The sequence below is a fragment of the Equus quagga genome, chromosome 13 (genome assembly GCF_021613505.1).
Source record: "Equus quagga isolate Etosha38 chromosome 13, UCLA_HA_Equagga_1.0, whole genome shotgun sequence".
Lineage (NCBI taxonomy): Eukaryota > Metazoa > Chordata > Mammalia > Perissodactyla > Equidae > Equus > Equus quagga.
This window is the reverse complement of record NC_060279.1, coordinates 98,706,278-98,730,487: the sequence shown is the minus strand read 5'-3', so window position 1 is coordinate 98,730,487 and position 24,210 is coordinate 98,706,278. Positions and strand designations below refer to the sequence as shown.

Below are 24,210 nucleotides of genomic sequence, written 5' to 3'. Positions count from 1 at the left end.
GCTGGGTTTCCAGCAATGCCCCGAGTAGGAGCTCAGCAAACGCTGCATTTAGGAAGGAACCAACACCCTCCCCTCAAAGGAAGGCTGAAGCGGTGGGCAACACCCCACAGGTTTCCAGGGAGAGCGTGTCTGCGCCCTATCCTCCCAGCCCGAGGCCCAGCCCAGAGCGCAGGGACCCGGACGCCGACCACAGGGGCGAGGGCTGCAGGAGCCCCACGCGCATGGGGCGCGCGCCTCCCAGGGCAAGGTTCCCACAGGGGCGGGGCCACTGCAGGCCCCGTCCCTCCCCGCGCCGGGGGCGGGCCCAGGTGCGCCGAGGGAGGGGCGCGGCCGCCCAGGTGCCTGCTCTCTGCGCATGCGCCCTGCCGCCCCGCCCCGCCAGGTGCGTCCCGCCCCTCCGCGGCTGCCACCTGAGGGAGCTGCTTCGAGGCGGCCGCCATTGGCGCCAGCACCCACCGCGCGTGTGGAGGTGTGGCGGGGCCTGCACGGTGGGACAGTCGCCGAGTGTCGCAGGGGGCAAGCGAGGGGCGGACTGACGCATCGCGGGCGGAGAGGCCGCGTGTCCGCACCCCGCCGGTCCGCGACAGGGTCTTCCCGGCGACTTCGACCTGAGCGCCTGCGCGGCACCTCGCAGACCCTCCGGGAGCGCCCGCACGGGAGCACCCGCACGGGAGCACGAGGCGCTCCAGTGCGCGTGCGCGGCAGGGGTCTTCCCGCACCTGCTCGCGAGACCCCAACGGCCCGCGGCTCTAGGCCTCGCCTGGACGGCGGGTGGAGCTGGTCATGGCGCCGCTGTGCGGACCCGGGTGTTGCCGGGCGCTGCTCGCGCTGCTGGCCTCGCTGCTAGTCCTCGGGGCTGACGCGGCCGACGGAGAACAGAGCGTCCACGGTGAGGGACGCCAGCTGTGTAGCCCGGGCGGGTCTCCCGGGAGGGTGTGGGGCCGGGGGCCCGGAGGCGGGGCGTTAGGGGCAGGGGCCGAGCGGGGAGGGTCGGCGGGGGTGCCTGAGCCTTGAGACGAGGTTTGGGAGCCCTTGGGAGTGAGAACGGGCGGAGGAGCCCGGGCTGGGAAAGTTTCCTGTGGGTGAGGGCGGGGACTAGGGCTGGTGACCGAGGCGGAACGACAGTGGCCCTTCCTGTGCAGGAAGGGGTGAGAGGCGGCAGACCATCCTCTTCCTGGCAGCTGAACGTTCCAGGGCCCGGGAAAGCCCAGGGAGGCCAGGCCCGAGGGGGTGGGAGTTGGATTGGGGATCAGGTAACCTGGTGGCAGTTTTAGCCGCGGAGAAACAGCCCCCACCGCCCCCTCTTTGGGTACGGGACCAGAGCTCCCCGAGAAACCTTTTGGGTCAGTTGCAGTAGAGGGCCTCCAAGAAGGAAGGCGTTTCTCAGACCAAAGGAAGGAGAAGGAAAGCAGGTGCTGCAGGGGAGAAACTGCCCCGCTGCAGGGGTGTGGCGCCTTGTGTAAGGAGAGCGTTGGCACTGGGGGGGCTGCGCTGGGGTTGCGTGAACTGGTCCCTAGAGGTTGGTGGGGCGTAAGCCGGGTTTAAACCTCTACATTCCAGGGAGGTTTGGCCTGCAAAGTCTTCTTGAACGAGTGGTACAACCTTAAGGGCTTCAGACAAGCACAAGCGGGCTTGGGAAAGAAGTCTCTTGAAAGAAGAATTTATTGATTCAGCAGAAGCGATTGAGGCCCTGCTCTGTGTCAGGGACGGTGCTGGCCCCGGTGATAACAGCTGTGACTCAGACAGGCCGGGTCCCTGCACTTAGAGAGCTTATGTTCTAGTGGGAAAGACAGACATGAGTAAACGTTTACATCAGGAGCGCTCACCGCAGTATTAAATTACTCAGAAGGAAAAGGACAGGGCGAAGTACACAACAGGTAGACGGATGTAAGGCGAGGGGGGGGGTGCTTCAGCTCAGGTGGTCAGGGGACGTCTCTCTGAGGAGGGTGACCTCGGAGCTCTAACCTGGAGAATGAGGAGGTGGCAGCCACGCACAGACCTCGGGGACGAGTGTCCAGTTAGAGGTGATGGAGTGCAAAGGCCTTGAGGCTGGAACAAGCGTGGTGATATTCCAAGGAAAAGACAGAGAGGTGGCATGGCTGGAGCAGGGGTGGGGTGGGGGTTGGAGGAGGACGTGAGTTGGATGCCAGGTCGTTTTATAGGCCAGCATTTTGGGTGGAAAGAAAGCAGGATGTGTATGCACCAAGTCATTGTCTGTGGTGACTTTTGAAAACTTCATTTGCCTATGCCTGAGGCAGAGAGGGAAAAATGAGTTAATGGGGATGTCAAGGGCCAGTGGGCAGAGGCCCAGCGCTAGAGGACCAGGAATTAGGCTTGCAGCTGTTGGTCATCCTTGCAGTCTGAACTGGAATTTGTCAGCCCTTCTGGACTCTGTTAGATGAAGTAATTATGTTAGGATGTACCTTCCAGGTACCTGGCCTGGGACTTCATCAGAACTGACTTTGGGGCTAACATCTGTTGCTTACTCTGAGCTCCGATGTGTTATTTAATCCTTGAGACAACCAGGGGCGGTAGTGAAGTCACAGATCTGGCTTAAGGTCACACAATAGTTGTGACGAAGCCAGGTTGGCCGCAGAGCCCTCTCCCTTCCCAGTGGCCTCCCCAGCCGCTGCAGCCAGTTCGACCTGCTGACCTTTCAGAAGTACTCCTGCCTGGCTGGGTGAACTAATGCCCTCACTTATCTGAAGTTGTTTGTTCAAAAGCTTTCCACAGCTCAATTGGAGGCAGGAGGTAGTTTTGATTTTTTCCCCTTCTCTCTTCTGGTCACGTTGATGCCTAGCCTTCTCAGGAAGGAAGGTCATCTGCAAAGAGTGAGATGTTTCTCTCGCCACTTGCAGTTGCACAGGTCCTGCCAGAAGAGTCGGGGCGGGGGGGAGTGTGTAGTGAATGTGTGTAAGAGGGTGGTTGTAATGGCTGAGCAAGGAATTTAATCTGTGTGAAGACATGAGGGGGCTGAGGGGTCGTGGAAAGGTGGTAGGGCTAATGGATTGTTGGATTTTGGAGGAATGATCTAGAAGGAAAGGATATGATGGGCCGTGAGTGATGTTCATGAAACTGAGGTCCTGAAGAGGCTGCAGTTCTTGAGACGAAGTCTAGGCGTGACCATGGGAGGGAGGACCTGGGGGAGGACAGGATCACTGGAGGAGAGAAGGCCTAGGAACCAAGAGGCCAGGATGGTCCGAGGATATGGAAAGGTTGATGGTAGGAGCAGCGGCAGTGCTCGTGAGCCAGGAGCTACAGTTGTGGAGAAGTGAGGAATAGGCATCTGAGTCAGCAGGGGATGCACCAGGGGCTTGGATCCACTCTGATGGAGAGATTTGGAGCTGGGGGCTTTTGAGGGGGTGGAGGGAGGATGGTCTGGAAGCACCGCTGAGGAGCAAGGAGACCTTCCCTCTTGGAAGGGCACAAAAGAAGGCATATCTCCGGGGAGAGCGGGTTCCATTAGAGTAAGAAAGTGACAGGAATGTTCAGAGAAGAGATTGAGGAAATGAGATTTTACTTAAGATGGGTCATCAGGACGAGAAGCCCCAGGAGTTGGGGGACGGGAGCTGGTGACAAAGCAGGATGTACGGGGATGAGGGGTAACTCAGGACTCTGGGGCTTCTCGTGGTGATAGGAGCATCAGGTGGTCTCAGGACTGACAGTGTTGGTGAGGCGCTGGCTGGGAGAGGGCAGGTGGGGGTGGGGGGGCGGCATGGGACACAGTGGACACCTGGAAACTCGGCGAAGAGTATCCTGATCCAGCTCTTTTGGGGAGCGGGACCACTGGTTTTGCTCCACGTGTGTCTGGCGTTCAGGGAGAGTTCCAGTCTTCGATGGAAGGCACGCCGATTATAAACCGGCCATTCCCAGGAGGCTTCAAACAGGCTTTAAGTGACTTGTGCAGTTGCCAGAACTGGGAATTTTTTATGGAAAAATCTAGCTTTTGGCTTCATCTGAAAACTGAAGATCTGGTGGCACCAGGCCAGTGTTCCCACCCAGCGGCCCTAAGCTGGTGCTGAGTGCTCCTTGGGAACAGGACATAGACTTCTGTCCCTCAGTCTGTGTTTCTTCACTGGGCCTGCCCACTGTATCTGTAAGCGTTTGGGTTGTGACCCCCCACCTTAAGAATCTGCTCCACTTAGGAGCAGGAGGTGCATCACACACAGCAGTGCTGTGTCCGTTGTCCAGGGCAGAGAGGGTGTGTTTGTGTGACGCTGCTGTTAGGGAGGGAAAACCCCTTATCAGGTGGCCACAGATGGGCATGATTGTCTCTCTTCCCCAGATGATAAGTCCTGGTATTTGGAGGGCCCTCAAATCCAGAGTTTTGATCAATACAAGGGCAGATAATGTATGCCTCCACAGAACAGGGCCTCGAAAGTGCCTTTGGGCGGTGGTCAGTTAAGTGTAGTTCCTGCTGCCTTTCTGCCGCCGCGGGCAGCAGAGCTTGTGTTAATGGTTACTTGGCTCACAGTCCTTTGTGGATTGTTCTTGGGAATTTCCATGGAGACGAGTGTGGCAGCGTTCATTTGAGAGTCTCCACCGCACTTTCAAGTGACCTTCAGTTTCCATTGACCTCTCGGGTTAGTTACAGTTTCCCCAGAGCTTTGACCAGAAGGCTGAACTTTCCAGCCAGTCTCCAATAAGCATGTTTTTAGTCACGTTCCCTTGTCTTCTCCTCACTCCCTGGATCGTGGGTGGTCAGAGGTCCCTGATAGATAAGCGCCCAAATGCACTGGTGTTGGTGGTCAGCGGGGCTGCTCCAGAGGAGTGGCTGCAGGAGTCCTTTCCCCCCAGAGGAGGCGCTTGTTGTGCTTGCAGCAAGGCCGTGGGTCCCAGGACAGTCTGAAACGGCTGCTCATTGACTCAGTCAGTGCGTGTTTACTGAGCACCTGCCAAGTGCCAGGCACAGTGTGAGGCCCTGGAAATAGGGCACTGAACAGAACCGGAGAGCCCCACTCCGTGCTGTTGCATTGCACTGGGAGGAGGATGGAACGGCACATAAATGAACAGTGAGTCTGTCTGGTGGTGGGTACGCTAAAAAGTAAGGTAAGGTGTGGTGTACTGACAGTGGGGCCTTTTGAGGCTCCAGTGGTGACAGCCCCTAAAGAACAGGGGGCGCTTTTTTAGGTGCACTGAGAGAGTGGCCGCTTTCCTCTGGAAACTGCCTTTGCCCTGGCCAGCACTCGAGAGCTCCTCGTGTGGTAGAGAGGGCAGGCTCTCCTCTTTCACGAGTCCCACCAGGCTCGCAGGTTCCCCATCGCAGTCATCTGCACGTGGGCTTGTCTGCAGGCGGTTGGCCAGGCAGCCAAGCCTGTGTGTGCATGGCCTGCGGCCAACAGGGGAGGCCAGCTAAGGGTGAGGTAGCCTGTGACGTCACTAACCCCAGGAGGCCTTGGGGACCCGCTGCTCACATGACTAATGCATCGCTCACCGGTGCCCGGAGGCATTGGAGTAGGGGTTGTGGATGCCTTTGTACGGGCCTGGCCACAGAGGCCTCTGCGCCTGTTGTTTGTGACAAGACGTTTTTGGAAGCTCCCTGTGAAGGAATGCGGGAGCATGGATGCTGAGGCCCAGAGCTTCGGACTTGAGTGACTTTGAGGTGTATCTCCCGTCATTTTCACTATTGGAGAGGGTTCTGGAAGTGAGGGTGAGAGTTTCGCTGTTTTATACACAAGCATCTGAGGTGGATCTCAATGAGGGGTCCTGGGTCCACGGCTTCAGAAGGCCCTTAACTGGAAGTGCCTCAGTTTATATGTGCTGTTGTGTCCGTGTGTGTCCCAGGGTCTGTCATGTAGAGTCTAGGGCATGTTCGGGGGGGGGTGACAAAATATTAGATATTACAATAGTTAGTGACCTTTCAAAGTGCTACTCTACCTAGATAGATATTCAGTATGTCTGTGGTATTGAAATGTGATGGGTGACTAGGAAAAACGTGTCTAAAAAGGCTCCTTAGAGCAGTGATAATGAAACAAATGTTAAGAGACAGGCTCTAGGAGAGGACCCTTGGCTTTCCTCAGAAGAATTTCTGAGAACAGTCCTTGCTTCAGGAAAGGTTAGCCCGGGAGTGCGCACTGGCAGCAGCGTGGGGAGAGGCTCCGCAACGGCTTGCTCCTTCCACGTTACTCGGATGGGCCGCTGTAATTCCAGCTATGGTTGAGGTGAGGGTGGAATTTACAATCCTGCTGGAGTGAGGAATATGAAGTGACAGTGTGTAGGAGCGCTGGTTTGCCTTGTGCTGATCGTTTATGAAATGTAAACTTTTATTTCTAAATATTTTATATCTAAAATGCCAAGATTTTATATCTAAAACACCAAGATTTTACGAGCTTTATAATTTAAGTTGGATTTGTCATTGTAAATGTTCTTTTCCCATAAATACCTCGGGGTGATTTTAAATTTTCTGAATTGCTTGTCCTAATAATGACAACTTCCAGGCAGCTGAACCTAGAGGAGATGGGTAGCTGGTAGCTGTGCTGGAAACAGAAGCGCTCAGGTATGTAGAACCGAGCCAGCGAGCTGAAGTAGGTAGATTTTTCCATCACCGTGAAATAAGGCTGATTATAAAATAAATGTCTCCTTTGGAATTTGGCGCGATAGAGTTAAAACAGCCTTGAGTACCTCCTGGTCTTCGTACCTCTTCACTCACGCAGAATTTTGAAGATCCTCTGATTCCTTGGGGAAAAGGCACTTAAAGGTCCAGAAGTGCAAGTGGGTGACCAAGGCCTGGCTCTTCTCCCTCTCTCCAGCCCCGCCCTCGGGCTCTGTGTCTGAGCTCAGGCTCGTGATGGTGCAGCGTTGCTGGACTTTGATCTATTGTCCCATGCTGGGTGAAGATTAAAGGAATCCTGTCACTCAGGGCATGGCAAGTGGGGGCACAGCAGACAGACAGAGGTTGAGTTGGTTTGATCGGCTCTGACTCAGAGGTTGTACTTCTGGTTGTCCGTATCCCTGTATCCTGTCAGTCACCACTTTCAGTTGGACTTTCTGCTGAAATGTGTCATCCATCTCTTTCTCTTCATTCCCATTCTCTCTGTGTTTGTCTGGTCTTCGTAAAATGTAATGTCTACTATTTCTTCAAAGCTTTGTGCCAAACATTTGAAGTGCTCGTAGTTGAATTAAAAACTCCTTTAATCTTCACAACACTCTTCTGTGTCCAAGAAACCCTCCCCTCGGAGCCGACGTTAGGACCCGCCTCTGCACAGAGATGGGCCTTCGGGTCAGCTTGGACTCAGTGAGACTTAGAGTGGCCTCAGGATACCTCTCGCCAACGATCTTGGCCTTGCACCTCCCCTGACCTAAAGGGATTTGAGAGGGGAGACTCTCATTACTCCAGAATACTTCGGACCCCACGGGGGTGGGTTTTCCTGCATCCCTCCTCAGTGACATGAACTGGGTGTCCTCCAGTGTAACTCAGTTCTGACACGAACTGCGGAAGTGAGCGCAGGCCCCACAGGTTAACGGCCCAGGCCCGCAAGACTGCCCCTCGCCCTTCAGGTGCCAGTTGAACATCCCAGGTTGTCACCTCTTCTTCTTACCAACCTACCATCAATTGAGGGTTCCCATGACCCCCTCCTGGGGTTCAGTAATTTGCTAGAATGACTCGCAAAACTCAGGGAAAACATGTTTACTGCTTTATTATAAAGAATACAGGTGAACAGCCAGGTAAAGATTTAGGGCGAGGTCTGGAAGGGTCCCCCAGCACAGGAGCTTCTGTCTTCGTGGAGTTTGGGGTGAGCCACCCTTCTGGCATATGGATGTGTTCACCAACCTAGAAGCTCTCCTAAGCCCTTAGTTAGGGATTTTTATGGAGGCATGATTGATTATTAACTCACCCTCCACCCTTCGCCCCTCCCTGGGGGTTGGGGTGGGGCTGGAAGTTTCAGTTCTCTAAACTTGCCTTGGTCTTTCTGACAACCAGCCCCCATCCTGAAGCTGTCTAGGGGTCCCCCAGCCACCAGTCATCTCATTCGCACACAAAAGACAATCTTATCACTCCAGGGATTCCTAGGGTCTTAGAAACTTGTGTCAGGAACCTGGGTCAAAGACGAAATAGAACAAAAGATGCTCCTAGCACTCAGGAAATCACAAGGGTTTTAGGAGCTCTGTGTTAGGGTAGGAACAGCAGTGAGCGGGGGCGGCCAAGACGAGATATCTATTTCTGACTGTGTCACAGATATGGTGGGTCCATAATCAGAGCTTTGCCTTGTCTTCCTAAGTCTCCGAGGAGTCTTTGATTTAGATACTCTAAGACTCTAAAATCTGCATTTTTTAAAATTAACCGGGCCTAAATCCGTGAATATGGGGCTTGCTGAATTAAAAAATTTGGGGGTTTATACATTTTCCGGCTTTATTGAGAGTGTCGTACATGTTTGTTACATGTATTGTGGTTCCTGTGTTACGAATGAGGAAGTAGCTCAGGGAGGTCAGGGAACCGGGCAGTCTGGGATTTCCGCGCGTGGGCACTTTACCAGACGGCTTCCTACAGGCTCTTCTCCAGTCTGTCCTACACACTTTTGCCGAACGACTTCCTTATGGTGTCACTCCCCTCCCTATACCAGAGCCTTTGGTCGTTCCCTTTGTACGTTGTGAGGCTTACAAACCCTTTGAGTTTAGGGTGTGATTGTAATATTTTACTTTGTGTTCTTCTATCTAAGCAAGACTTGCGGCTCTGACTTAATTGTGAGCCCGTGGGGCAGGACCACATCCCCAGTCACTGTCTTCTCTGTAGGATGGCTACTCAGCCGGTTTACCTTGGAGGGTTCCAATTTACACCCCTGTATATCCCAGGGTAACTATTAAGAACACCTCCCTTCATTCTGAAAAGTGTCGTGATCCGGAGGATAAATTATATGGCCACCCTGTTTACATATAATAGCTATTCACCAAACCCTGGTTGCTTAGTGCTGCCCATTGGGAATTTAGTACATTCAGTTTTATTTACCATGTAGTTTTAAATTTTTAAGTGTAAAATTTAAGCCAAAAAAAGGGATCATAATCCATTATCCAGATAAAACCACTCCTGAGCCTTAAAAAAAAACAAAGCAACACATTCACAAGACGAGAATACTCCAACTGAACTAAAAGACGCGGATGGAAAAGAAAACCTGTGGAAAAGCCTCTCCCTCCTTTAGTCCCTTTCCCTGAAGGTAGATTCATGCATGTGTCTAAATTAAAAGTTTAAAAAAGCAATCGTAGAAGCCATTCTTTCGCTTTTTTCCCCTCTTAGTCTTAGACGTTTTTCTGGACCAGCACGCGCTTGCCTGTGTTTACCAGCTCTGAGTGTTCCGCTCTGTGGCCGTCTCACGGGTTACTGACCCAGCACAAACGAGCTGCCTGGTGCTGGACGGCCAGCTCCTGTAGGGCTGGGCACCAGGCCCGTTGTGGATGGACTGATAGTTGCCCCTGTTCTTTGAAACTCTTGAAGTAAATGACTCTTCATTACTTTCTTTGCTTTCGGATACTGAGGGATGAACTATATCTATTTTTTTGTGTAAAATATGGTTTTCAAATGTGAGGGTTATTATAGTAAATAATTTCCCTTTTTAGGCATTATCCTTAGAATTCCAAGTGGCTATAATGAAAAGCATAGAGCTGTTTTTAGTGATGGAAGGATGTGCCACAGCGTTTTTGGCAAAGGGTAGACCTGAGGAATGCATGATCAGTGTTGTTGTAAGAAATGTGAACTCTCAGAGTGTGTATGATAGCTTCTGACCACGCTTATCAGACTCGCCAAGTCCTGACAAGAGGGTGGAAAATCTGAGCAGGGTGTTTTTATAAACACTGAAGAAGCTTCTGGCAAACTGCAGCTCGGGGCACTGCTGCTTATGGCCTAAGAGCTAAGTATGGTTTCTACATTATTTATTTTTTTTGCTGAGGAGGATTGGCCCTGAGCTAACATCTGTGCCAGTCCTCCTCTATTTTGTATGTGGGTCTCCACCACAGCATGGCCACCAGTCTACACCCAGGAACCGAACCCGCCAAAGCCCAGCACGCCGAACTTAACCATTAGGCCACCAGGGCAGCTGTCTCCATTTTTTAATGGTTGAAAAAAATCAAAAGAATATTTCAAGACATGTAAAAATTATGTGAAGTAAAATTTTAGTGTTTATAAATACAGTTTATTGGAATGACAGCCATGGTCATTCACTTACATATTGTCTAAGGCTGCTGTCATGCTGCAATGACACATGAACTGTGTGACCCACGAAGCTTGAAATAAAGGCAGTCCTAGCTTGTGTGGCTTTTGATATGCACGAGTTTCAGTTACCACAGTTTCATTAAGTAATTTCAGTGGCCCAACTGCAGGGCTCAAATTTCGATTACCACAGTATATTAACTGAGTACGCAGGAGGACAGGTTTCAGCTCCTGGTGCTCCAGTCACAGGTCCCCGTGTCAACTACGCGGGCTGATGGCTCCCTGCACGCCTGTGGTTCAGTTCATACACAGCAAAGCCTCTCCTTCTTTCCCAGTGATAAACATGGGCGACCGTGTACAAAACTCGTTAATCGGTAGAAGTAACAAGAGGAACAGTGGTAACGCTGAAGGTCAGGCTCCATTCGCGCCTAAGTAGAGTGATAGAAGCAGCAGCTGCCTGTGGGGACGGTGACACACTTCTGTCTGAGAGCCTGGACGTGCAGCCGGGGAGCTCAGTGAGGGTGCCCTTACCCACAGGAATGAGGACAGTGGTTGTGACAAAAAGGATGATGTCCCGGAGGAAGCGTCACTGGCAGACACCTCTGCGCGAGGTTAAGCAGCTCCCAGAGCAGTTTGATGACGTGGAGAGGGCAAAGGATAAATGTCGGAAGCGGCTGCAGCCCTGCAGAGAGGGAGCACGGTCCGCCGGGGGAGCTGACGGGGGCCGGCTCCATGGGTAGGGGTGTGACCGAAGGCCGCAGCACTGTCCAAACGGCTCTTGGCGATTTATTTTACGAAGAAATTTAAACACTTTAATTCTTAAGTTTCTAATGTTTTAACTTAGAGTGTACTACACAAATATTTGTTTCACTGTTTTTTTCATTATTCTATACATTTACAGTTTTTAATGTTTTTTTTTTTTTTTTTTAAGATTTTATTTTTTCCTTTTTCTCCCCAAAGCCCCCCAGTACATAGTTGTATATTTCTTGTTGTGGGTTCCTCTAGTTGTGGTATGTGGGACAAAGCCTCAGCGTGGTTTGATGAGCAGTGCCATGTCCGCGCCCAGGATTCGAACCAACGAAACACTGGGCCGCCTGCAGCGGAGCGCGCGAACTTAACCACTCGGCCACGGGGCCAGGCCCTACAGTTTTTAATGTTTTGACAAAAAATTTTAGAGGTCATAGACCAGTGGTAATTTTTCCTGTTGTTTTACATGATTCCACACTCACGTGCAAAGCAAGTCAGTCCTCCTCATGTTTACCATTTGGCCCATCATAAAAAACGTTTCCTGACCTTCGCTCTAGAGAAAACGATGGTGGGAGGAGGAGGAGCAGTTCACAGGAGGCTGCAGGCTGGTGGGGCCATCTGGGGCTTTCTTACTGTGCGTGCGGTGGGCGTGAAGTCAGCGTTCGTCAGTTCGTAGCACCGTGGGGTGACGTGTGTACCAAGGAGTAGAACCCTAGGAGAGTTACTTTTGCTTGTTTTAAAAGTAGACTTACTCTGAATGGGTATAAAACATGAAGAAAAGCAAACACCAAGTTCATGGTGGTGGTTAATTCGGGGGGGAGAGAAGGTGGGCTTGAAGTGAGGGATGTACAAAGGGTTTCAGTTCTATCGGTAATGTTTAGTCCTTCAAAACGTTAGAATTTGATAAAGCTGAGAAGTGGATACACCAGTGTTATGGTATTTTCTGTTCTTTTCAGGATATTTGAAATCTTTTATTAAAGTAAACTTCTTTCTCAGCGTAGGCACCGATGCAGTTGCACATTTTTTTATTTTGTTTTGTTTTTGCTGAGGAAGATTTGCCCCAAACTGACATCCATGCCAGTCTTTCTCTATTTTTTAGTATGCGGGCCACCAGCACAGCATGGCCGCTAACAGAGCAGTGTAGGTCTGCACCGGCAAACCAAACCCAGCCGCCAAAGTGGAGCGTGCTGAACTTAACCACCAGGCTGCGGGGGCCACTGTGCCTTTGTGAAGAATGATTATGCACCATCTTCTTCAGCCTGTGAAGTTAAGTTAAATTGTAGTGCCTGGGGGGCTGAAGTTCCCGTGAAGTCCTTGTTAGAAGGTGACAGCAGATGAGTCCAGCCGACTGCACGTGGTGAAGTTGTCTGAGCCATTGCTGCTTGTCTTGGTCGAAGCTCTGGTGACTTCAAGACCAGAGAAACCTGTTTTCCATGACAAAGACCAGTCTGTTTGGCAATTTTGTAATAGCTGATGTTCAAAATGCCTGCCGGGGTTTGTAATTAGGCTGATATTTCAGAGAGTGTGGGATTTTAACTGTTTGTGGGTGCTTTTCCAAAGGAGCATTACTGTTTCTACAAGACGGAAATGCCATTTTGGCATATTCTGAAGTGAGTGTATCCAAATTTGGTTCCTTTCAGCTTTTCCCTGTTTTTCTTACTCTGCGCTTTAAAAACATATAGAATAGTATTTAATTTTGCACTAGCGTTTATGAGCATACAAATAGGACTTGAGACGTATTTTTCAGGATTGTTTCCCAGCACTGTTATAAGACTAATGTCATTTCATCATCTCTTAATAATAATAGAATTGTTCATTAAGGAGTAATTTCCTGAAGATGTGTCCAACCACATTCCCCCCAGCCTTGACTGGTTCCTTTGGTATGGGCTATCCGTGACCCTGTCTTGGTGTGGGCTGTGCGTGACCCTGTCTTGGTATGGGCTGTTTGTGACCCTGTCAGTTGAGTGTGACTGAAAACAGTGGCCTGGCCTTGCCCATAGAGGCCCTCAGGAATGTTTTGGCTTTTAGGCAACTTGAGTTTCTTGTTTTTCCCACTGCCTGTTACTACAGCGACTTTCTCTTTCTGTCGGGCTGAGGGGTCCTTACATTAGTGCTCTCTGCTGAGGCCTGTGTGAGCGCAGGTCCCAGCTCTGCTCTTGGTCAGCTTCCCAGCCCCAGGCTCGGGGTCCTCAGGCATGGGCGGGTGGGCCGTGTTCTCCATGGTTCACAGTTTTATTGGGACATTAGGCACAGGGCCCAGAATGTGCCTGCCGTAATGCCTGGGGCAGGCCGTAAATGGGGAGTCAGTTGAGGAATGAATAATGCATGAATAGTGCGCTGCATTTGGGTTCATTTGATTGTAATCTGGATCTACCAAAGTATAGTACTTTAATTGTTTTTTAGGTTTTTTTAAGGAAGATGGTAAGTCATGGAAGCCCCTGTACATGCTGAAGTATTTCTATTTCTGTCTGTCTTTCTGTACAAGCTTTTTGGAAAACAAGGAAAGGAAATGGCCTGCTGCTGTTTGAGGCAGAGGTGAAGAGCCTCTGGCCCGGATTCCCTGAGGGAACACTGTGCCTTTGAAATGACAAGCAGACAGACGCAAGATTCTTTTCCATGAGTTCGGAGTTCGTGTCTCTCCCGTCCAGAGAGTAAAACTTTGTATCATTGAGGCTTAAAGGCAATTGAGTTAGTAAACGCACGTGACACATGACAGAATGAGACCCCTCCAGTCGCCGGGCTTCCGCGTTTATGAAGGACCTTGGCGCTGTGAGGGGTGCTTAGACTTCGCTTTGTTGAACCTAGCTTCGGCCGGTTACTCTGTGACTGAGGGCTCTCTGCATTTTACTCTAATCAAATTTGAGGGAAAAGGAAGTTGCCTTTTTTTCTCTTTTTATTATAGGAATTTTCAAATGGACACAAAGTCATGAAAACAGTTTTATGAACCATCACTCAGCTTCACCAATTGTCAACATTCTGTCTTTCCAGACATACTGTGGTTTTTGTCCAAGTTTTCTCTTAATAAAGAAACATTTCTAAATTCCCCTGGGACAAAAGTAAAGTTGTCCCCCGCTCCCCCCCTCCCCCTCCAGGAAGCTGGAAATGAGGCTGCTTTCTCAAGCTTCCACTGTGAAATCAGTTGTGACAATTGAGAGCAGATGTGAGCATCTGGCTGAGAGAACAGATTAGTAATGAAGGGACTAGCACATCCACCGGAAGGACGTTCCTGTCAGGAAAGGGAGCCTCCCGGAGGCAGACCTGGGCCGCGCTCTACTGACTGGTGAGCTGTCCCCACTTGTCTGCTGTGTGCCTCTGGTCTGCCTGCAAGGTCCCCCCGGAGGGGACGTCCCTGGGAATCCTGCAGTAGACGTCCCTTGTCTGACTCCACACGACCTGCTACACTTCAGCTTGCTCTCTGAAGTGCTGTGCTGGTTACTGTACACATCCAGCCTGCTTGACAGGTACTTTCTTAGTGTGCCCTTGTGCGCCTCATTAGTGAGGATCAGCAGGCCTGTGTCTCGTCGGTGTGAGGGCACCTGGAGTGCGGGTCCCAGCCTGCAGAGATGAGGGCCAGATCCCCAGCAGCACTGACTTCCCCAAGGCACTGCCTTCCATCCCTGGATAAACACACCCTCAGCTTCCACACCTGCTACAGAGTGTGTGTCTGGCACCCTTGCTCATGAAAAGCCCCCGAATTCCCACCCTTTATACTAGGTCACCCTGTCGAATTCTCTGCCGTGGTGTTTAGTCCTTCCTGCCTGGCTGCCGTGACCTTCGCTGGGTCCTCTCTCAGGTTTTTGTTTTAACTGAGATCCAGTTCACCCACTTAGAGTGTGAGTGCCTCCCTCGGGGTGTTGACTGGATATATATATTTTTTTTTTTTTTTTTGAGGAAGACTGGCCCTGAGCTAACATCCATGCCCCTCTTCCTCTACTTTATACGTGGGACGCCTACCACAGCATGGCGTGCCAAATGGTGCCATGTCTGCACCCGGGATCCGAACCGGCAAACCCTGGGCCGCTGAAACGGAATGTGCGAACTTAACTGCTGTGCCACCAGGCTGGCCCCGACTGTGGACATTTTTGACCTTTGGCACATCGTCCAAAGTCCCTGCTCCAGGTGCACACCCAGGTGGTTCTGGTTGATGTGTTAGGGACAAAGGATGCCCCGGTTATTTTTTAACTGTTTTATTAAAAAGAATCATTCATATACCATAAAATCACTTGTTTTAAGCATGCAGTCCAGTGATTTTTGGTACATTTACAGAGTTGTACAACCATCCCCACAATCCAATTTTAGAACATTTCCATCATGTCCAAAAGATCCTTGTGCCCATTTTCAGTTGCACCCCACCCCGCGCCCAGCCCCCGGCAACCCCTGATCTACTTCCTGTCTCTGTTGACTTGCCTTTTCTGGACATACTGTATGATTCCATTCATATGAGGTGTCCAGATAAGGTGCTTTGTAACAGGCGGTTTAATCGACGGTTGCTCTCAAATTAACAGAGAATTTCTGATTTAGAATACGCTTTTTCTGCTGTACTGGTCACCTGTATTTATTGCTGTGCGGAAGTTCCCTGGGGTGCGTGTGTTTGTTTCGCACAGTACCGATCTTTTTTGTCCAGAGATTGATGTTTTGTGAAGCGTTTGGTTTCATGCCCATCCCTGTGACGTATTTTGGGAGACCCTAGAGAAGCACAAATCTTGACCCCTGTGCTTTCACGAGTCATCCCTTGGTTGGTGAAGTCAACCTGACAGATGCGAAAACAACTAGAGAGCAGTAAATGGCAGCGTGTGACCAAGTGTAGGGCCCTGGGGTGCTTTTATTTGAGGTGTGTGTGGAGCCCCCTGTGCTGGGCCCACGCAGGCTGGATGCCCTGATGCCAGAGGGCAGAGGTGGGTGATGGCTGGGTGTCAGGAGATGTGGACTCGTGCTGAGGGCCAGGAGGGGCGCTGGGGTGGTACAGGGCAGACGACGAGGCGTGTGGCCTGGTTACGCCCTCGTTGAGCTGCTGTCAGTCCTTCTGTCCTCCCGGGGAGTCTCGCTTAGTGCGGGTGAGTCTTCCAGCGCTGGCTTCTTGCTCCCTTTTTAAGAAAGCGCGCAGATTTCTAGGCCTTTTGCAGGCAGACGTATCTGGCTAGAATTTTATCCTGTTGCTTTGCGCCCCGTGTTCTGGAGTAGGGCCAGATTTTAGGGCTCCTGGAAGCCCAGGCCCGTCTCAGTGTGCTCAGGTGGGAACCGCTACGGCGCCGGGCAGAGGGGGACCAGGCTTAGGGAGCTTCTCTCTGCGGCTCCTGTGCTCAGTGAGTGGAAAGTGGCCTGCCCCAGCAGAGGGTGGACGGGGGGTGAAGGAGGGTCCTGGCGAGGGGTGCTGAGAGCTCCAGTCGAAGCACTGCTCCTGCCACACGCCACCAGCTCTGGCCTTTCCAGCTACGCTCCCCTTGGCCCGGGCTGACGGGGTGCACAGCCAGAAAGACCCTGACTGAAGTCTGCGTTTTTGGCTTTGAAGGTCTTACTTTCTATACTGGATGTGTGGATCTTTGATAATGGGGGCCGGACAAGATCAGCATGCAGCTGGAACACGGTTTAGTCGGGTGGGTTGGCATCGGTGGTGTTAGATGACGTGTTTCCCCCCTATACAAGGAAGGAGTCACTCAGTGGGCCTGATGGGGACACTGCAGAGCAGCCCACAGGAGGGCTGTGCTGGAACCTCAGGCTTTGGGGCTCTGAACGCCCGGCCTTCCCTTACCTGTCCACGCGTGTCCCTCGTTGCCGGGATTGCTCTGCCAGACTGACTGGTCTCTGCTTTGTGTTTTAGAGTTTTGCCGCGTTTTGAAGGCCGTGGGAAGATGCCGGGCCGCCTTCCCTAGGTGGTGGTACAATGTCACTGACAGATCCTGCCAGCAGTTTGTGTATGGAGGCTGCAATGGGAATAAGAATAATTACCTGACCAAGGAGGAATGTCTGGAGAAGTGTGCCGGCGTCACGGGTGAGACGGTGCTGGGGGGAATTTTATTTCGAGACAGTGTATTGACTGGGATGTGAATGCCTTTTTGCTCTTCCCTCGTTCTTCATGGCTGAACCTGGGGGATGTTTTAAAAAGCAGAAGAAACAGGCACACGTGCAGGTCGCCCACGGTGGTTTCACAGTGTTACCGTCCCTCGTCTTCCCAGAAAGGGGCGAGTAGGCCGCAGATGGGGGCCCTGGGTGGGGTTGTGACTGCGTCTTCTCTCCGACTTCCTTTCTCCTGCTTCTGAGTGCGTGTCCCACAGCAGACCCGGCATAGGAGGAAGTGGCCTTCCCCTTCTGGAGCAGAGCCCTCCAGGTCCACGCGGACAGGCTGCCCCCCTTTGCTCCCTAGGCATTCGGGTTATTTTTACCTCCAGGACAAATGGCTTGAAGAGCTCACCCAGCCAAGTTATGAGTCAAGTGAAACTAGCACATACTTCCTGGGATCCGTCCTCCCAGCCCTCACCTGCAAGGGCTTCTGTGGGATCAAGAGGATGTTGACCGAGAGCCTCACCATCTAAACAAAAACCTGAAGGCCCACAGCAGCATGCACTGGCTCTGAACTGAGCTGGGACGACTTCTTGAGGTCTGGTGGCACTGAGACTTGGGCCCTCTGGGGCCTGATCCCTCCCTCCCGAGTGTTCAGAGACCCAGGGATTTGGCCAGCCAGACCGTCTGTTAAAGATTTTCACTGGCGATCTCCCTAACATTGTCGTGTGGCTCGTTGCAGCCTTCCTTGCCAGCGTGGCATCCGCGTTAGGACTCTGGATTGTGGTGCTGTGTCGGGAGGTACTGGTGCCCCAGTGCTCACTGCGCACCGCCAGCCTGTGAGCCCCGGCCTGGAGACAGCCCCGTGCCCGTGTTGGGTTTTCACGTCTCCTCACTCACCGGCTGTGATCTCAGCAGTCAGAAATCAGATAGGCTTATTAAAGTGGCCTGTAAAGAGGGGGAAACAACAGTGGCTTTGGCTGCGATGTGAGGTTGAAAACATACGGCCCGAGCACACAAGCCCAACAGTGTGAGCACCTCGAGGAACGTTCTGTGGGTCTTAGTGTGGCCGGTGCCCAGGGGCGCTCAACAAGTGTTTGGATCATACAGGCGAGTCCTGCACCTTTGCGGGGACAACTGGCAACCTTACCAGGTGGCAACTAAGGAAAATACCATTTATTATGCTTTTCCATTGACAGCTATGATCCAGTGTCGGGGGAGGAAGTAAGGAGAAATTTTTTTGTATTTTCTGTCCTTTCCCAATCAAGAGTTGCCTGTAGCAAATGTACCTGGTCGTCCTGTTACTCCTTATTTTCTCAGGAAGAAAGTCGAAGTTGTAAGAACACAAGCAGTGGACAGTGTGCATTAAGACAGGGTGTCGCTACAAGGGGCCATGGGTGATGGTTTTGCTGGGAGAAGGCAGACCGCTGTCTCCCTAGAGGTGGTCCAGCGTCTGGCCGTGCTGTTAAGGGCTCAGAGACCCATTTGTTGGAACGCGAGTCTGGCTCCACTGTGTCTCTCTCGAGGCGCCCTCGCCAGAGTCTGTGAGGAGAGCTGGCACTGCCAGAGCAGCTAGTCACCGGGGTCTTGCCGGCATATTCTCTCCCAGGCAGGCCAGCTCTGTGGGAAGCCAAATGATAATGAGAGTGCCAGTTTATGAATTTATAATGAGAGCCAGATCCGCCCCGGGGACCAGACGCTTGGGCCCCGATGCTGCATCCTCGGGCCACGTAGGCAAGCCTCTCGGCCAGACTCCTGCGGTGCTTTCTGAGGAGGAGGCAGGCAGGGAGCTGCTTTGGGATGTGGCTGGGTAGTGGCCTCAGGTCAGGCCAGCCCGCGCCCTCCACAGGGGCTGCTGAGACTGGCAGGGAGGCAGGCAGCCAGGCGGGTTCCCTCCCTGGACCCTGCCAACGCTCCCTTTGTTCTTGTTCTTCCTTAACTGGCCGGCCTCTCCACCCCACGCCTTAAGGCTGTGTGTGTGTGTGGGTGTGTGTGTGAGAGAGAGGGAGACAGGGAGAGAGAGAATATACATAACAAAGTTTACCATTTTAACCATTTTTAAAGGTACCTGTGGCTGAGTGGTCAAGTATGCACACTCTGCTTTGGCGGCTCAGGGTTCGCCAGTTTGGATCCTGGGCGTGGACCTAGCACTGCTCATCAAGCCATGCTGAGGTGGCGTCCCACACAGCAGAACTAGAAGGACCTACAACTAGAATACACAACTATGTACTGGGGCTTTGGGGAGAAAAAACAAAGAGAGAGGAAGATTGGCAACAGATGTTAGCTCAGGGCCAATCTTCCTCAGCAAAAGAAAAATGGTGCAGTTTAGTGGCATCAGGTGCATTCACAGCACTGTGCACCCCCTTAGCTTTTTAACTCATCCAGTCGGTTAATGCAGTTAAACAGGTTATTTGGCCATGGAACCCATTCTGTCTTTTTAAAGTCACTTCACACGTCTTTGCTCTGATTCACAGCGAGTTGATCTTAAAGTTTAACCCCCAAGGGCAATCTTGGTTCCTTATTTCCCAGCTCCGGTAGGCTTGTGGTCCCATATGCGCATCGAAGGGCCCACATAAAGCAGAAATCGGAGTCACTGGGAGAGGCGAAGGCCCGTGACTGCACAGGCCCAAAGCTTGTGTTGTCCCCGGCAGTCTCGCAGGTGCCCTTCCTCACGGCGTTGTTTGTGTGTCCTCTTGTAGAGAACACCACTGATGACTCGGCTGCCAGCGGGACTGGAGTGGAGTCCTCTGTCCCAAGTGGTAGGTTCTTAAGCCCCAGATGGACTGAGGGCCGTCCGAGTGGGTAGCTGGGAGAGGACCTTTGTAATCTGGGATTGTACAGGGGCTCCCACCTCCTGCTTCGCTATGCCCAGGATTGGCACACGGGCTCTGCCTCTTTACGCTGGGAGCTCACCTTGTCCGGCGACACAGGGCCGGGGGACTCTGCAGGGCTTCCTGGCTGGCCTCAGCTGGGGACAGGAGGTTATGGTGGTCACTGCCACTTGTGGCTCAGGCCTCTGCTCCTCTCCTCCTCCTCTGGGCTGCCCCTTGTCTGCTGTGCTGTCTTCACGGCCCCGCCCCGCCCCTCCCTGCCTGTTCTGTCTCCTGTGCTCTCAGGTGTCCTTGCCACTTCCCTCCCTGTGCTGAGCCCTCTGTCCTCTGCCGCCCCCGCCTCCATTCCCGCTTCAGTCCCTGATCTCGAGCTTTCTGTTAGCTTGCTTTGTAGTGCTGACAGCAGCTGCCCCATGCCTCCTTTATGCTTAAGGACTCTGCACTGGGAGCCTGGGGTGAGTGGTCCAGACACACTAGCCAGTCCAGCCCACCTTTCCTGAAGTAGGCAGTGGGCTCAGCTGGATGAGATCTGCCCTGGAGGGAGGGATCCCCCCTGCCGCCCCATTTGAGGACGGCCCCCCAGTTGGCCAGTGGACACGCGCTGGCTGCAGTCTTGGCTCTGGTCCTCTGGCCCCGACGTTGGTGCTCACATGAGAGAGAGCATTTGTTAGTTCAGTGGTTGGCTGACTCGCAGAGTGCCGAGAGTTAGGCTAGAGTCAGTTTCCGGTTATGCTAGGCCGGGAGTCCTGTGACTGTCCTGGCCATTGCTTTGCCTGGGTTCACTGTTTATTCCTGAGCTGTCCTCTCCCAGGTCATCCCGACCCCTGGGGCACTGGCATGATAACTCTGGTTTCCACCTGTTTTGGGAGAAAATTTCTCACTGTGTCAGAGTAAACAGGACTGTCTTCCCCATCACCCCAGGAATTGTGGCTGGAATCCGTTTCCATAGTAACCCCAGTGGTGGCGGCAGGTGAGCCTCCCCATCCAGCATCCGCTCTGCGTGTGCTGTAGAGCCCATTTGGGCTGGGAGGTGACAGAGCGAAGCTGCCCATGGAGGGGGGCTCCACTCCCTCCCTTGCAGGTGCCACAGTGTCCACGCTCCCTCAGTGGTCCCCTTCACACTCAGCCCCAGCCAGGCCTCGTGTCCTGTGTCCATCCCAGCCTTCCTGACACGGATGTTTGTGTTTTAGTTCCCAGAAGGCAGGATTCTGATGACCCCTTCAGTGATATTTTCGACTATGAAGGTATAACATTTAAAAAATATTTATATATGGGCAAAGCGTGTTTTCTTTCTTAGTTGGGAACTGAGACACAGTTGATGATTTCCACTAAGGGCGTCCTGACCTTTCCTGGGTGGGAGAACTCCGAGGATGCCCCAGGGCGGCAGGAAGTAGCATGTGCCACAGCATGCCGGGAAGCCCTGCTTTAGAGAGGTGGTGTGGTGGCAGGTGACCACAGCTCTGCCCCAGATTCCCCGAGGACAAAGTAAGGGGCCTGGGACAGATCTTAGAGACCGAGTTAGTGCGCATGAACAGTGGCTGGCATAGAGGAATCAGCATAGCAACCCAGTCTGGCTGTGAAGGTGAAGGTACCTAGGAACGTGGAGGTGGGCGTCAGATGGGCCGCCCGGCTGCATCTGTGACGCACGGGTCTCTGTAGCAGAGAGGGCTTCTTCGTTGGCTGGCCTCCATGTGACTGCTCAGGAGCGTTCCAGCTCCGTTCCCTTCCCTGGGCCCTGCTGACTGTCCTCCTTGGGCCTTCTCGCTCCCAGAATACTGTACTGCCAAGGCGGTCACGGGGCCTTGCCGTGCGTCCTTCCCGCGCTGGTACTTCAATGCCGAGAAGAACGCCTGTGACAGCTTCGTCTACGGAGGCTGCCGGGGCAATAAGAACAGCTACCTCTCCGAGGAGGAGTGCATGAACCGCTGTTTCCGTGAGTGGGCCAGCCTCCTGTCCGAGCGGCGGTGGGGGCGGTCAGCCCTTCCCCTGTCCACCCCTCCCTAAAACCGAGGCCTGCCACATGCCAGCGTTTGCACTGCAGCCTGCTCTGACTCCTAGTGGGGCACGCTTGGGCTTTGGCCCGGTGTTGGCAGACGTGTCTTAGGACCCCCCCCCCCCCAGGGTGTCAAGGCCTCAAAGCCCTCAGAAAGAGCCCTTCACGAAGGCCCAGGGCTGTGGGCATCCTCGGGTGGCAGCTCCAAGGGCAGGAGGACTGTGAGCTGACCTCTCAGGGTTGTCTTCTCTTCCAGGCAAGCAGCTGTACCCTGCTCTGCCCCACAGCACTAAAGGTAGGTGGCCTCTGCCCTCCCCTGGCCTCCTTGGCTGGGCTCAGCGGTATTGGCAGGCTTGTGTTGTTGTGGATCCCTCACCCTTCACTAGAAACAACTCCCTGGTAGAAAGTCGTGTTTCTGCACGAGAACGGAACACGTGGGGGCCGTTTGTCCCACCGCACAGTGCAGTAGTGGGGGCTGGGCCCAGGCAGGCCCGAGTCTGACTCCAGCTTCGGAGGGAACTCTGCTGCCCTGGGGTGTACAGGGTTGGTCATGGGTGACAGGAAGGAGAGCCCTTGCCGTGTGTGAGCGGAGCATGGCCAGGTCAGTGCTCTTTTCCCCACCAGTCTGGTCTGACAAGGAGGCGGGGCCTGCTCTCCCCTTTGTTTCTGGTTCTGAGCCTGAGTCACCCAGGGCAGTGTTTGCACAAAGGACCTGCCGTGCTGGTTGGGCCTCTTTCCGCCTGCTGCCCTGTTAAGGAACGCAGAGCTGGTCTGCGTGCCTGCTCTGTGTCAGAGGAGTGAAGCTGGAACCTGTTGGCCAGGCCTGGGCAGGAGCTGGCCCGGTCTGCAGGGTTGGGAGTGGGGAGGGAATCGGCCCTGTCTGATTCTGCAGCCAAGCCGGGAAGGGAGCTGGGTGGTGGCCACAGGAGGCCACGTTCCTTAGGTGGAGCCCCACCTAGAAAAAAGCGTCTTAACCGACCTGTGGGACTGCAGTTAACGCCCCCCTGTTACATTACCTGGGCACTGCTCCGGGTATACCCTCGCCTCCCCCAGCCACCTGTGGGGCTATGTCCTTCTCTGTGGCTCCCGAGGGTGGGGCACACGCAGGAGCGGGGGCAGGGAATGCAGAGTTGCAGTGGGACCTTTCCTTTGAGAAGGAGCCCAGATAGTCACTGCGCTTGTTGTGCACGTGCCATGGCGCCTTCTTTTTCAGGAACCTGCTGCTCAGGGCTGCAGGGACTTTCCTTGGTGACTTCCCTGGGGCACGGTGTCAGGTGTCCAGACCCTCCCAGGTTGGGGGACACCCCCCTGAGCCCACGTGTCCTTGGTGTGCCCCGGGCGGCCCTCCCTCCCAGTCCGCAGGTTCTGAGCCTCTCTCCTCCGCAGTGGTGCTGGCAGGGCTCTTCCTGATGGTCCTGATCCTCCTGCTGGGAGCCTCGGTGGTCTGCCTGATCAGGGTGGCAGGGAGGAGCCAGGAGCGCACCCTCCGCTCCGTGTGGAGCTCCGGGGACGACAAGGAGCACCTGGTGAAGAACGTCTACGTCCTGTGAGCGCCCCGCCCTCAGGACCCCGAGAGGGCGGCAGCAGGATGCGCGTGCGCTTTTAGAATACGGGATTGGTGTCTGTGTGAGGGATTGGTGTCTGTGTGAGTGCCGGGCTTCTGTCCGCTCCTTCTCCGGAGGGTGAGAGGGCTGCTGCCCGCGCCCAGGCGGTCTGCGCTGGAGACCCTCTTCCGGAGGCGCCCTCCACTGCAGGGCGGCCCCCAGGGGCGTTGCCTCCTGTTTCTTTCTTCGCTCCAGGTGTAGTTCCTTCGCTTCTGTTGAATCCTGTTGCCTCCTTTCCCATCACAGAAGTGGTATTTTAATAGTTTCCTTTGTTTGTTTGATTTGGGGGTTTTTTTAAGTAAGCAGAAATAAAAGGTTTTTTTATTAGGATTCTGAAAGCAAGAGAGTAAAATATACAAATTCAATAAAAGGGGCCTTCCCTTTCAAAATAAATTTCAGCATGTGCCTCCTTTCTTTATGGAACTGCTCATTTAAACTGTACCGAAATTGTCACAGGGCCCTACGTGAGATGTCCCATTCTAGAAATGGACTCCTTAAAAAAATAGCGGCTCTCAGATATTTTTGGCCAACATACCTCTTCCATTACAGCTGAGCGCCCATAAAGTTTCACCAGACAACACTTAGCCTCACCACCTGTGGTGAGCTCCGATATTTTCTGATTCGATGTCCCTTTTTAAAATTCTGGCCACATCCCACTGAATTGACTTTTCTTCTTTTTTTAATGCCCCACTGTGGAGTGTACTCACAGCTTGAAGCGCTGCCTTTGAGGGCACAGGAGGGTTGGGATCAGGATGAAGAAGAGGAAGACCGAGACCTTGCTGAGATCGGCGTGGCTGTGCCTAAAAGTCACTTTGGTGTCCACAGTTTTCATCTTTCCCCGCACTTGCGCAGTCTTCCTCAGGTCTCCCACATGCCCTGCATTGAAATGGGGACCAGGCT

The 24,210-nt window shown here is 53.2% G+C and overlaps 1 protein-coding gene across 2 annotated transcripts; it reads left to right on the top strand.

Moving 5' to 3' along the window:
• Window positions 1-415: 415 nt before the first annotated feature.
• On the top strand, window positions 416-23,703 carry SPINT2 (serine peptidase inhibitor, Kunitz type 2). Of its 2 annotated transcripts, XM_046682573.1 has the most exons (7): window positions 419-889; window positions 16,704-16,874; window positions 19,582-19,641; window positions 20,904-20,957; window positions 21,485-21,646; window positions 21,963-22,001; window positions 23,093-23,703. In XM_046682573.1, exons 1-7 carry the CDS (start codon window positions 784-786, stop codon window positions 23,254-23,256), a joined length of 756 nt encoding a protein of 251 aa, XP_046538529.1. In that variant the 5' UTR covers window positions 419-783; the 3' UTR covers window positions 23,257-23,703. The 2 variants fall into 2 exon arrangements, with proteins under 2 accessions (XP_046538530.1, XP_046538529.1); XM_046682574.1 differs by lacking the exon at window positions 20,904-20,957 and having other exon boundaries at window positions 416-889.
• The last annotated feature ends 507 nt before the right edge of the window (window positions 23,704-24,210 follow it).

Coding starts and splice junctions, on each gene's coding strand:
- SPINT2 (XM_046682573.1), top strand. CDS start 784: ATGGCGCCGCTGTGCGGACCCGGGTGTTGCCGGGCGCTGCTCGCGCTG. Junction 16,875..19,581: donor GAAGTGTGCCGGCGTCACGG/GTGAGACGGTGC, acceptor GTCCTCTTGTAG/AGAACACCACTGATGACTCG. Junction 20,958..21,484: donor TGATATTTTCGACTATGAAG/GTATAACATTTA, acceptor TCTCGCTCCCAG/AATACTGTACTGCCAAGGCG.